General features: G+C 53.5%; 1 protein-coding gene across 1 annotated transcript in view; it reads right to left on the bottom strand.

Annotated features, from left to right (window-relative positions):
- Positions 1–1424: 1424 nt before the first annotated feature.
- SPIRE2 (spire-type actin nucleation factor 2) overlaps positions 1425–12101 on the bottom strand; it is a gene marked incomplete at its 5' end in the record, with an annotated part of 29481 nt that continues 18804 nt past the window's right edge. The window contains 10 exons of the mRNA XM_008563571.1: positions 1425–2276; positions 2732–2844; positions 3815–3842; positions 5342–5409; positions 5504–5638; positions 7858–7979; positions 8906–9095; positions 9775–9944; positions 10955–11087; positions 11411–11497. Coding sequence (XP_008561793.1) covers positions 2054–2276; positions 2732–2844; positions 3815–3842; positions 5342–5409; positions 5504–5638; positions 7858–7979; positions 8906–9095; positions 9775–9944; positions 10955–11087; positions 11411–11497 — 1269 coding nt within the window. The remainder of the gene's footprint in view (positions 2277–2731; positions 2845–3814; positions 3843–5341; positions 5410–5503; positions 5639–7857; positions 7980–8905; positions 9096–9774; positions 9945–10954; positions 11088–11410; positions 11498–12101) is intronic.

The following is a 12101-nucleotide window of genomic DNA, read 5'->3' as shown; positions in this document are numbered from 1 at the left end:
GGGGGGGGGGGGGGGGGGTAGAGAGGAGGTCTCGGTCTGAAGCAGCTCTCCCCTTCCCAAGACAGGCTGTGTACACTGTCAGGGATACATCAGGCCCAACTTGAACAGTGTCTTCTCTGAACAGGGAACTCCAAACATGAGTTTCTCCTGTACTGCTGAAGGTCTGTCCTCAGCCAATAAAGTTTGGTTTTAAACAGCTCTAAAATAACAAACTCCATTTGTCAAGACCTAAAGCAGGTGAGGCCAAGGCAGGTCTCAGTTCAGTGGCTGATTACACAGCTTCCTGTACCTGGGGTTGGGGAGAAAGGCGAGCCCACCAGTCATAAGGGCAGCCCCGAGGGGAAGGCAGCAAGAGACAGAAGCCTCTGCCTCACCCGCCCCAGCAGCCCTGGGAGGCAGCTCCGCATGGGGCTGGGCAGCCCCTGAGGCGTTGTCCCTCACCTCAGCCCAGCCATTCCCAGGATGTGTTTTATTCTGTTGTCACATGGGCCTTCATTTCCAAGAGTTCTCTTGTGGATTAGACCCCAGGTCTCCCTGTGATTGGGGCGCGAGCCTGAATGTGTTGCCGTGGCACCTGTTTCCATATCTGTAGAATTGGGAGAATATGGACAACAGTAGTTACCTCCCAGGAGAGTCTGCCCACAGAGTGCCGTAGGGACAGCCTTAATGCTGGCTGTGTGACCAGGGCAACTCCTGGCCCTCTTTGTGCCTGTTTTCTTATTTTTAAATGGGAATAAAAATATAGGGACGGGGAGTCTGTGAAGTGCTCGTGCAAGTGCTGAGAGCTGGCTATTTTCATTGGCTGCTCTAGTTTTGTGTATGTGAATTTCCTGGACCACAGCTGATGAGAGGATTCTCTCCCACAGGCCCATCTGTCACAAGTCATATCCCTTAAGGACCTCCTGCAGCCCCGTGGCAGGTGCTAGAGCCTCAGCTGAGGTCCCAGCATGCTACTGGGTGAGCTGTGTGTCTTTGGCCAAGTTCCTCACCTTTAAGGTGGAATAATGACAGCACCCACTTCCTGGGTACAGGTGAGCAGGCAGAGGGCTAAGCACAGGGCCCACCTGGAGCCTGCTGATATGGCACCTCCAGCCCTGTGAAACTCAAGTGAAACATCTCCTGGAGAACAGGAATAGAGTTCTGGGAAATGAGACTAAAGGGTACTCCAGGCAGGCCCGGTGCAGTCAGAGCAGATGACCAAGTCACGTGCAGACCTGATGGTCAGGAGATGGCCAGGATCAAGAAGTCGGTAGAGAAGCTGACCAGGGCTTTGTGGGTACAAGAGGATCTGGGCACCTTTGTCTCGTGCCAAGCGGGCAGGCCTTTCCTGGTCCTGGAGAGCAAGTGGCCCCTCAGAGCCCAGCTTCAGCCTTGGGAGAATGTACCCACTGCTGTAGCCAGGTAAATCCTCAGTACACGCCAGATGGAAGACTGTGAGACCACCTTTATTAGGCCGAGTGGCCATGTATACAAGTTTACAGAGCTGCTCCCCCATGATGGGACCACTGCGACGATGAGTGAGGATACACCAGCAGCACCAGAGTGGGGCGGCACGAGGGCTGGGGCTCAGGTACCTGCTAGGTGCCCCTGTTGCCCAAGTCCCCACAGAGTGAGTGCAGAGGCAAGCAGGGTGCTGTGGCCCACCTGGGAACCAAGGTGCCCTGTCCCAACCTGGACGTCCACTAGGGAGGGGAAGCTGCTGTGTTCTCGTTCCTGGGGATTGCAGTAGACATGGTGGGGGAGCCTGCACCTCAGTTAGAAAACCCATTCCTCTCTTCCCTCCTCCGTGCCCCCCAAGGGAGCCTGAAAAGAAACATCCTTCCCCACTAAGCGTCCTGGAATGAGCCTGACCCCAAATGAACCCTGGGCCGGGAAACAATGTATATAAATATATAGGCTGTGTATATATTATATAAATGTATCTATATATGTATATATGTACATGCACAGCTCGGGAGTGTGGTGGCTGTACCCCAAGACAAGAGCCTGTGCCTGTCCAGCCTTGTGCAGGACCAAGCCTGGCTCCTCCCCCAAGGCCTGGCCACTTGGGCCGTCACTTGAAGTCTAGAGTCCTGGTGTTAGGGATGTAGAGCGACTGAGTCTGGCGGCTGCGGTGTGGTGTGGTGTTGAGGACGTCCATGCTCTTGAGACTGGATTGCACCACGTCAGCTACGAAGCTGGTGCAGTCGCTGCAAATGTCCTTCAGTACACAGCCATGGGTGTAGATGTGGGGGAACTCCTCCTCCACACTCCGCCACTGTGGCCCCTGCAGGGATCTGGGACAGGGGAGGAGGGGAGGCAAGAGAGGGCTGTCAGGGAGAAGAACCAGCCAGGGTACAAGATCCCCCTACCCATGCCCCTCTGGAATTCCAGATCCACCCATTTCTCTATGTCCACAGCACCCCCACCAAGCTGCCCTGCAGTCCCCTCTCCTTCACTATCAGGCATCAGGCATTCATATGGGTTTTTGGAATGAACATGCCTAGACAAGTTCATCCCAGCAAAGGCTCCTCCTTGACAGGAACTTGAGTCCTGGGCCCTATCCACTCAGGTCCAGTTTCCATCTCACGCTACCTAGCCTCCCAGAGCCTGCAAAGTGATCTGCGTCATAGACAGCGGCCTTGGATTTCTACTTCCTCAGGGGCATCCCAGCAAACAGATGAAGCCATCCCCAGGTCACTGTTAACACCCAAGCACCACAGTGACATCGCGGCAAGGCAAAGCAACGCACTGGAAGGCTCTTCTCTGTGCTGGCGTGGCTCTGGCGGTTGACACCCTCTGAGGACTCTCAAGGCCCAGTGTGTAGACGGGGATGTGTGCAAACTTTTTAGAAGGCATCTTCACCTGCAGCACAGGGAAATGTGGATGGGAGTTGGTCCAGGATGCCCAGTGCTGGGGGCATACATGCACACACAGACACACACACACTCGGTTCTGGGGCCTGTGTGGCAGCTGGAGTGGCTTGAGATGTGCATTGCTCTTCCTAGTCTCTCTGTGGTCTCCTCTCTGACCTAGCACGTGCCTCTTTGCCTGTCACACCTGACTGCATCTCTACTCATCCAGACAGGGACTTCTCAGAGGACAGGAGCTGTGCCTTTTAAACCATGTAGGATCTAGCATCATGCCCTGCACAAAATTGATAATTAACATTGATGAGGTGGAAGTTTTTCCATTGTCAAGTAGTAGGTAGAGAGTGAGGGTTTAAAAACAGTGGTGGTCAAAGGCCCCTCTTACGCAGAGTCTTGTTTCTGAGTTGGGATGTGATGGGCGACACACTTCTAAATGTTACTATCCATTCACCTCCGTGCTCACCTGCATGTGGAGATATACCCAGACTGCAGTAAGCTACCTCTCCAAAAACATTTAAGGAAGTCGTGGTGTCATGGTGTCAGAATGTGGGACTTTTGGGGCCAGTCTGTGGCTCATCACAGACTGTGGTGCTGATAACACCAAGGCCACGGGTTCAGATCCCTATATAGGGATGGCCGGTTAGCTCACTTGGGAGAGTGTGGTGCTGACAACACCAAAATCGAGGGTTCAGATCCCCTTACTGGTCATCTATTTAAAAAAAAAAAAAAAAAAGAATGTGGGACTTTTGGAGGGGCAGCGAATGGTTTCTTGGCACCAGCCTACTAACTTAAAATGTTATTAAAAAAATAAAAAAGACCACCTCCGAGGGTCTTTAAAAGCTTCAGGGATGAACCCTGCCTGGAGGAAGACAGACGAGGTCTAGTGAGGGTGGGATCATCCACGGGGAGACAGCTGGGCCATGTCTTACCTTGCTTGGACCCCAAAGATCCCAAATGGTCCTCACCTTCATGCTACAGGAAGTGCAGACAGCTCTGGAAGGGAACGGAGCAAGAGTATCAGTGGTGAAGAGGCTCACAGAGAAACAACCAGTGTGGCCCCACATCCTGCCCCCTCCCCAGGTCACACCATCCTTGCTGTCTGCTGCTTGATCCCTCACTTCAGCACTTTTCTTTCACTTTAATCCAAAATCTTGCTTTTCTTTTTACTTAGCTCTCCACCCAAAATACTTCAGCTTTCTCTCAGGAATATCTGGTCCAGAGTTTTCTTGTACTGTCTACCTTGTGTGCCTGACACTTCTCAGCTAGAGGAGCCTGGAGAGATGCTCAGTTTTAAGAAGTGATTAACTTTTTTTTATTCTCATACTCAATTTCAAGAGTAAATGCCTTCTTGTAAAAATTCAAACATTCGAATTACAATTTAGACAGCCCCATCCTCAGACATTATCCCTGCCTCCAGACTTTTCTAAGCATATAAGCAAAAATATACATAATTTCACGAATAAAATGAGGTATGATGCATACTATTCTATAAAGATACTCAGGGGCTCTTCTCCACATTAGTACAAGTTGCCCAAACTCCTTTTCTAAAACAAGGGATTGTGTTCTCTCCAATGGGTGTCCTGTCATTAATTTCCCATGGACAAGCCCCTGGGTTAATTTTATTTCATTGTGGTCAGGGAGCATACTTTGTATGACTTGAATCCTTTAAAATTTATTGAGGCTTATTTTATGGCCCAGAATATGGTCTCCTTTGGTGAATGTTCCACATGCACTTGAGAGGAATGTGTATTACATAACAGGTAGTGGGCCAGACTTGGCCTATGGACTGTAGTTTGCCAATCCCTGCCTTAGGAGGGTGCTTTTCCCAGCCTAGCACATGTACGCTAAATGCTCATGGGCTTCCTTCGAGCAGCGGGGTTGTGCCCCTCTCCAGAGCTCTGCTGCTTTGAAAGTCTTTCCTCTGGGCCGGCCCGTAGCTCGCTCTGGAGAGTGTGGTGCTGATAACATCAAGGCCACAGGTTCGGATCCCATATAGGGATGGCCGGTTTGCTAACTGGCTGAGCATGGTGCTGACAACACCAAGTCAAGGGTTAAGATCCCCTTACCGGTCATCTTTTAAAAAAAAAAGAAAGTCTCTCCTCTGCTCAAGGTGTCCAGTGTCTCTGGCCCGTGACCTAGAAATTCTCCGGGCAGCACCCTGAGGCAATCACAGGGCCCTCATCTGAAGTCCAGTGTCCTGAAAACCACCGTTCCATATCCTTTGTGTGTTTGCTTTCGGCTGTTTTAGGTGGAAGGTGGCTGTTACCCCATCTTGGCTGAAGGAGGCCCTTAGCTCTTTAAATGTAAATTAAATGAAATTTAAAATTCCATTCCTCAGTGTACAAACCATATCTCAAGGACCCAACAGCTGTGGAACATACTAGAACATGCCCACAATCCCAGGAAGTTCTCTTGGTGAGTGCTGGCCTCCAGGCCTCTTCCCACCTGCTTCCCATGTTGGTTCACAGCCACTGTGCTCAGGGGAGGCTCACCTCTTGCAGAACAGACAGGTGGGTGGCCACGAGAACAGCGGGAACTTGGCACGGCAGCAGCAGCAGATCTGCGAGGACAGCATGGTGAGAACCCAGCTCTGAGCCGAGCCCACTGGGCCCGGCCCTGTCCTCGCCTACCCGTGCCAGGGCGCAGACCCTCACCTTCCCCTTCTTCAGACTGCTGAGGAGCTCCTTGTTCTGGAGGAACTTCTCCATCTCAGCCTTCACCAGCACCCGGCGCACATCCATCACCTCCTCCACTGTCAGAGCAAGACTCTCCACGGGGTGGCTGAACTCCTGCAGGGAGGAGCCAGGCCTTTCCATCAGGAGAGTCCCTCCCTGAGGACCTTCACATCTCCCTGGTGTCATTCAGAGCAAACATGGTGACTCCCTGAAACACACGGGCAGCTGCTCACCAGTCCTGGGAGCCGAACCTGTCCCCAGCTCTGGCGCTCCACTTAGCCCACCCCCAGCTGCAAACACCCACCACAGGCTCATCAAAAGTGACCAGAGTCCATCCCAAATCTTCCCTCCTCCTTGGCAACTGACATCCACTCTCCCTCGGGAAGTCCTGGGACTTCTGACATGCCCTCACTGCAGTGTGCATCCCACACTGTGACTCGTCTGCTGGTGTGTGCTCGGCACGCCTCCTGTGTCCTGACCACCTATTCCTCTGCCCAGGGTCAAGTAGAGTGTGTTGTGTTTGCCCCCCAGTGCTTAGCACAGATCTTGGCATTTGACCTCCCAAGTTTCAGTTTTCTCTTCTGTAAAGTGGGGCTGTATTTCAGCTCCATTGAGAGAATACAGACAAGGCCCTCAACACAATGGCTGGCACAGAGAGCTCACAATCTCACCTATTACTACAGGGGGCACCTGCCTACAAGGGTGCTGTGAAGATGGATGTTGGATGGTGTTTTTGTTTCAGATTTGCAATGGGTGCTCCTGTTTAGGGTGTTGAACACATGCCACTGCCGGACATGGGTAGGACCTGGGACCCTGCATTCTTCTCCACTCTGACCTGGGGCGTCAGCACTTCTGGTTTCCAGTTTTTGTTGCCAGTTGCCTGATGGTGCTGTTTATATTTGGACAATTCCCCACTGAACTTCACAGATGTCACACTGACCACACTGTGGCCAAGAGACCTCACACGGGGTGCAGTGCTGTTCCCCAGATGAGGCTGTGGGTGACGCTGGGGGCAGTCAGAGGCCACAGGCTTCTTGATAGCCAAACCTTTCAGAAAGCACTTCTGAGGTCTCACAGCTGAAAAGCCACATGTGGGACTTGTGGTCATTTTAAAACATGTTCCTGACTCCTTGACCAAGAAGTGGGTCTTAATTCCCCTCCCTTTGCAAATGGACTGGACTTGGTGACTTACTCCCAATGAATAGTGAAAGTGTCACTTCTAAGACTCAACCATAAAGGCACTGTGGCCCCCACCTTGCTCTCTCTCAGGCCACTTGCTCTGGGGGACACTCAAGCAGCCCGTGGAGAGAAGCCCACATGGTGAGGAATAGAGGTCTCCTGTCTACAGCTGTGCAAGGCCCCGTTTTGGCAGCAGACTCCCCAGCCCCTACCAAGCCTCCAGATGAGACTGCAGCCCCTGCTGAGATACCCTGAGCCAGGACTACCCCGCTGAGCCACCTCTGGATTCCTAACCCTCAAACTGCGTGAGATGGTAGATGTTTGCTATTTTAAGATGCTAAATTATGACGTAGCTTTTTATGCAGCAAAAGATAACTAATCCAGGGCTGAAAGGCAGCATTAGCATTCAGTTGGGGAGTGTCAACAGTAGCCTGCTTGACTCTGTACAGCACTCATGCTTTCCAAAGCATTCCAATGTCTGTTTTCACTGATCCTCTCGATGAAACCTCACAGAAATGACGAGGACAACCACGTGGTCAGTATCCCTCCACATGCCTATAGTGTCCTGCTGTGGCCCACTGGCCACCTTGACTCCTGTTAGCTCATGTGATAAAATCATACACTCAGACTCAGGACCACGTGAGAGTTCTTCAAAGTTACAAACAAGTCAGAGAAAATTCACAGCCGGTGAAACTGAGATACAGAGAGGTTAACTAACACAGTGGCAGAGTCAAGACCAGAGCCAAGGTCTGGACCCAAGAAAATGGTCACCTCATGCTGCCCTCCAGGCACAGGGCATAAGGGTTTATCACCTGTCTTAACCCCTTGGGGGTCACACTGAGAACGTGGGGTATCAGATGTCCCCCTTGGGGGTCACACTGAGAACTTGGGGTATCAGATGTCCCTTAGCAGGGTGGTTCTCTGGCTGTGGGGCCGCAGTGCCAACATGCCCCAGCAGGTGGCGGCAGAGACCAACCTCCAGACTTGGTGTCTCCACCACCTGCTTCCCAAGATGATGTGCAATCCCGGCCACACCCCACGGAATGGAGCAGCCATCACCCCTGAACACCAGGCTGGTGTCTCATCCTGGGAAGGGAAGAGGGGTGCTCAAGAGGTCCCAGGCCACCCCGGACAACACTGCATCCTCCACTCACCAGCCACAGGTGTTTGGAGTCAGGGGCCGTAGAGGCCTCCAGTCTGTCCTCCCCTGAGCGCAGGTTGTTGAGTTGGGGGGAGCTGGGGTCAGGCTGGGACTGGACACTCACAGGACAGGAACCTGCAGGAAGAGCACAGAGTCCCCATCAGGACCCCCTGGCTAGAGGTGTAGTGAGGGAGGGCTATGCCAAGTTGACGATGGAGATGGTGGGGTTTCCAAGCAAAAGGTCCAGAAAACATGCCGCCCACATTGGGACCTATGTCAGGGGCCCATGGGATCCCTGAAGGGTCCTCATGTCTGAGCCTCATGAACGTGCCAACATTGGGAGTCCCCTGGGGCCAGCTGGGCCAGCCAACCAAGGAAACTGCAGGTATACCAGGCAGGAGGACCCTCTTCCTGCAGCCCTGCACGCTCACACTGGAGACTTGGAGGCAGGGCGTGGAGGGGGACCCGGGGCCAGAGGGAGGTTTGGAAATGGCCTGGTCTGGCCCTCTTGACACTGAAAAGTGAGTTGTAACCACCGATTAGGATCGTCCTGAGAGCAGACAGAAAGTTACAGGATGCTCGAGTGACCTCACATGCAGAGGAGGAGGGCTTGTGGGTGCTTGCGGGAAAGTGTCGCTGGTGCTGAGCCAGGTTCTGGAGTGGGATGTGCTGCATGAATGCACCTGGCTCCCTGTGGACATAGGTTTCCATTCACAAAAGAAAGGACTGGAAAGACTGATCACCTGTCTGTCCTCTACCTAGCTAGCTTTCTATATACCAAACTTTAATAATGGTCATCTCTAGGTAACAGAATCATGGGAATTTTTAATTTTTAAAAATGATTTTATAATGAATGTGGATTACTCATTTAATAAAAAAGTTCTCAAGTAGAAAAAGGGGAATGTCTACCTGAGGTAATGAAAGAAGACCTTAAAGACCCCTTTCAATAAAGCTCCCCGTGTCCCTGGGTGCTGCCTGCTCAGGCACCTAGGCTGCGGGGCATGGTGCCCACAAATGGATCTGCAGGAGAAGGAAGGGCTGGGGCAAGGGGCAGCACTTACCCTGGTCTTGCATGCTGGGCCTCCAGGTGTGTGTGCTGCCTGCCCAAGGCCGGGGTGGCACTATCCCTGCTGGTGTCTGGGTAGCCACCTGCAGGCCAGAGGCCACATCACTCCGAAGCTGGGCCAGGTCGTGCTCCGAGAAAGAGCGATCCCGCTTCAGCATTACCTCCGCACATGGAGACTCTTCTTCCTGTAGACACATCAGAGCCAGCTACCCTGACCACTGTGCCCACCAGACCCAGTGTAGGACCCACAGGTGCTTCTGGGTCCACTGAGGCCACAAGACTGTCCTCCATTCACAGCCCACTCTACCCTCTTTGGGACAGTTCACTGCAAGTGCTTCAATGACCAAACCCCTCCCCGAGGCCTTCTGGGAAATTCTGGAGAGGAGAGAGCTGGAGCAGGTGGAGTGGGTCACTGAAGGCCACCACCGAGGTCTTCACCCGATCTTCCCAGGAAAAAGTGCGACACGCAGACAGCAACGTCTGAGAAGAGGGTGGGGCAGGAGCCTCGTGTGGACTGGCTTTTCACATTGCCTAGGGGGCTGCTCAGCTTTCCAGCACTGAGATGACAGGTCATGGCCATTTTCAGCCTTTTTGTGCTACAGGAAGAGATAGCCCGAGGCCACTGTCCCAGAGTCACCCTTCTGAGCTGCCAAGATGGGGAAAGGTCCCTGAGCCCCACTGTGCCTGCTCCCAGGTCAGGCACAGCCAACCCCACATCAAGGCATGAGTTTCAAAGGAGGGCCCATGGCTTGCAGCCTCCAGGGGCCCCTGCCAGTGGCCTGGCCAGTGCACACCCCCAGCTGAATGCCACAGCCGTTCCTCCTCCCTCCTGGTCTCTTTCCACAAATCTCAGTGGGCTCTGACCTCAGACGTGTTCATCTCTTCCATCTCAGCCAAGGTGGGCGCCTTAAGCAGGACCCGGGTCCGTGGGCGCTGGGTGCTGCTGCTGGCATCTGCGACAGACAGGTTGATGCAGGACGTGGAGTTGACATCACTGGAGCAGGCATTAGGGATGCAGGGCAGAGAGCCGAACCCTGGGGAGGGGAAGCCGGGCAGGACAGGCTATGAGTGGGTGGAAGGTAGCCAAGGCCAGGCCCACAGCCTGGTGCATGCACCATCTAGCTTAATCCCCACTTTACACAAGGGAAACTGAGGGCCAGTCAGCCATTTAACGAATGAGAAACTCTAGCCTAAGCCACCTGGTCTCATAAAGGCAGAGAGGAAGTAGGATTGGAGTTTGCTGTCTGCCTTGGGTTGAATGTCCCCCCAAACCTTAGTCCCCACTGTGATAGTGAAAAGAAAGTGAGAAATCCTATTGTAATTGAAAGGTCAGGCCTCGAAGAGGTGATTAGATTGTAGGACTGTACATGACTGGATTAAAAATGGTGGTCATGGGCATGGTTCTGAGGGCTTTAAAAGAAGAGCACATGAGAAGTTAGTCTCTCTCTGCTCTGCCATTTCTGCCATGTGAGACCAACCCCTGGGTCACTGTTGCCACCAACAAGACCGTCACCAAATGTATTCCCTGGACTTTGGACCTCCCAGCCTCCAAAAATGTAAGCAATAAATTTCATTTTCTTATAAAATGCCCAGTTCCAGGTACTTTGTTATAAGCAACAGAAATGGACTAACACACGGTCTCATGCAAACAACATTTAGAACTGAAGACTCTGGGGAGATCAGGTGGTCTCAGGCATTTGAATAAATGCCTGTTTTTCCCTACCTAGAAACTTTGCTTTCATTTTCCTTCTAAATGTTGAAGTTTGTCATAACACTGTAAAATATGTAGAATGGCAAATACAGGCCACAGCGAAGCAGATGGGGGATAAGGTCAATTTATCCTTATGCGCCCCCCATCAAACCTTTCACAAGGCCACTGGATTCCCCAAGTCCACACTTCAGAAGTTAAAATTTTCTGTCTTTCACAAGTGCAGGAGCTCTTGGGGCTGACACCAATTCCTGACTTGTAGCCCGATAGAGGGATGTGGGGGGATGCCAGCTGGGGCCCCCTGGGGGTCTCCTCTCTCCATCATGCTCCCCCCACCCCACTCACCCCGGGCACCCCAGCGCTCGCCCCCCACAGGGCGCAGCCTCCGCTCCTGCTTGATTTCCTCCAGGATCTTCTCATGCAGGGTCCTCTGCTTCTGTGGTAAGGGGCGCAGCCGTCTCTCTGAGACCTGCAGAAAGGGCGCAGCGCAGGGTTGGATAGGAGGCAGCACGACACGGGGCCACCCTGGAGTCGGGCACTCAGGAAGTTCAGGAGACCCAGCAGGCCCACCTGGAGGGAGCACTGCCCCAGGTACTCTGTGTGAAGCCCAGGACCACACGCACCATGCCACGGCAGGGACCCAACCTTCCTGCCCACGGGCAAGAGGGAGGCACACCCGCCTCGCTCGTAAAGCAGAGATGTGCTAAGAACCTCTCTGGTCAGCCACAGGATTGTGCCCGGCTGCGGGCTGCAGGCCAGGGAGACCCTGTGGGGGAGGTGCAGAGCCAGTACCTGCTTCAGCGGAGGCCGGGAGCGGATGAAGTCCAGAATGAGCTCGTGGGCATCCTTCTTCACCCTGGGAGGGATGTCCCCATCAACCTGCCAGGGAGGACAGGGAGCCAGTCCAGGCTAAGAACTGGGCCAGCTGAGACCCTGCAGGGGCTGTCTGCTGGTGCTGGGCTGACTGCAGGGGCTGCCCCTGACCACAGCATGGCCCTCATGCCTGTCCCCCGCTTCCAGCCTCTGCCTCTGGAGCCAGCTGCCTTGGACACAGGCCACACTGCAGTGGCCACAGCGTCCAAGGTCTGACACCACTCTAGCCCAGCCACCTGAGCTCCCTGCACCTCAGATCCATCTGGAAGAGGGATTGGTGGTGCTCACCCCATAGGTTTGTTGTAAGGATGAAACGAACTTGTACATTTAAGATTCTGAGAAAAAGCCAGCACACAGGGCCGGCCCGGTGGCGCACTGGATAGTGCGCTGCTTGGGAAGCGCGGCGGCGCTCCCGCCTGAGGGTTCGGATCCCACATACAGACCGGTTCCCACTCGCTGGCTGAGTGAGGCGCGGGAGCAGCACCGAGGGTTGCAATCCCGTTGCTGGTCCCTGGTCCGGTACGGGGGCAACACTGAGGGTTGCGATCCGTTGCCGGACACGGAAAAAGACAAAAAAAAAAAAAAAAAAAAAAAAAAAAAAAAAAAAAAA

Source organism: Galeopterus variegatus, unplaced genomic scaffold, assembly GCF_000696425.1.
Source record: "Galeopterus variegatus unplaced genomic scaffold, G_variegatus-3.0.2 Scaffold174, whole genome shotgun sequence".
Classification (NCBI taxonomy): domain Eukaryota; kingdom Metazoa; phylum Chordata; class Mammalia; order Dermoptera; family Cynocephalidae; genus Galeopterus; species Galeopterus variegatus.
This window is presented reverse-complemented; position numbering and strand designations above follow the sequence as displayed.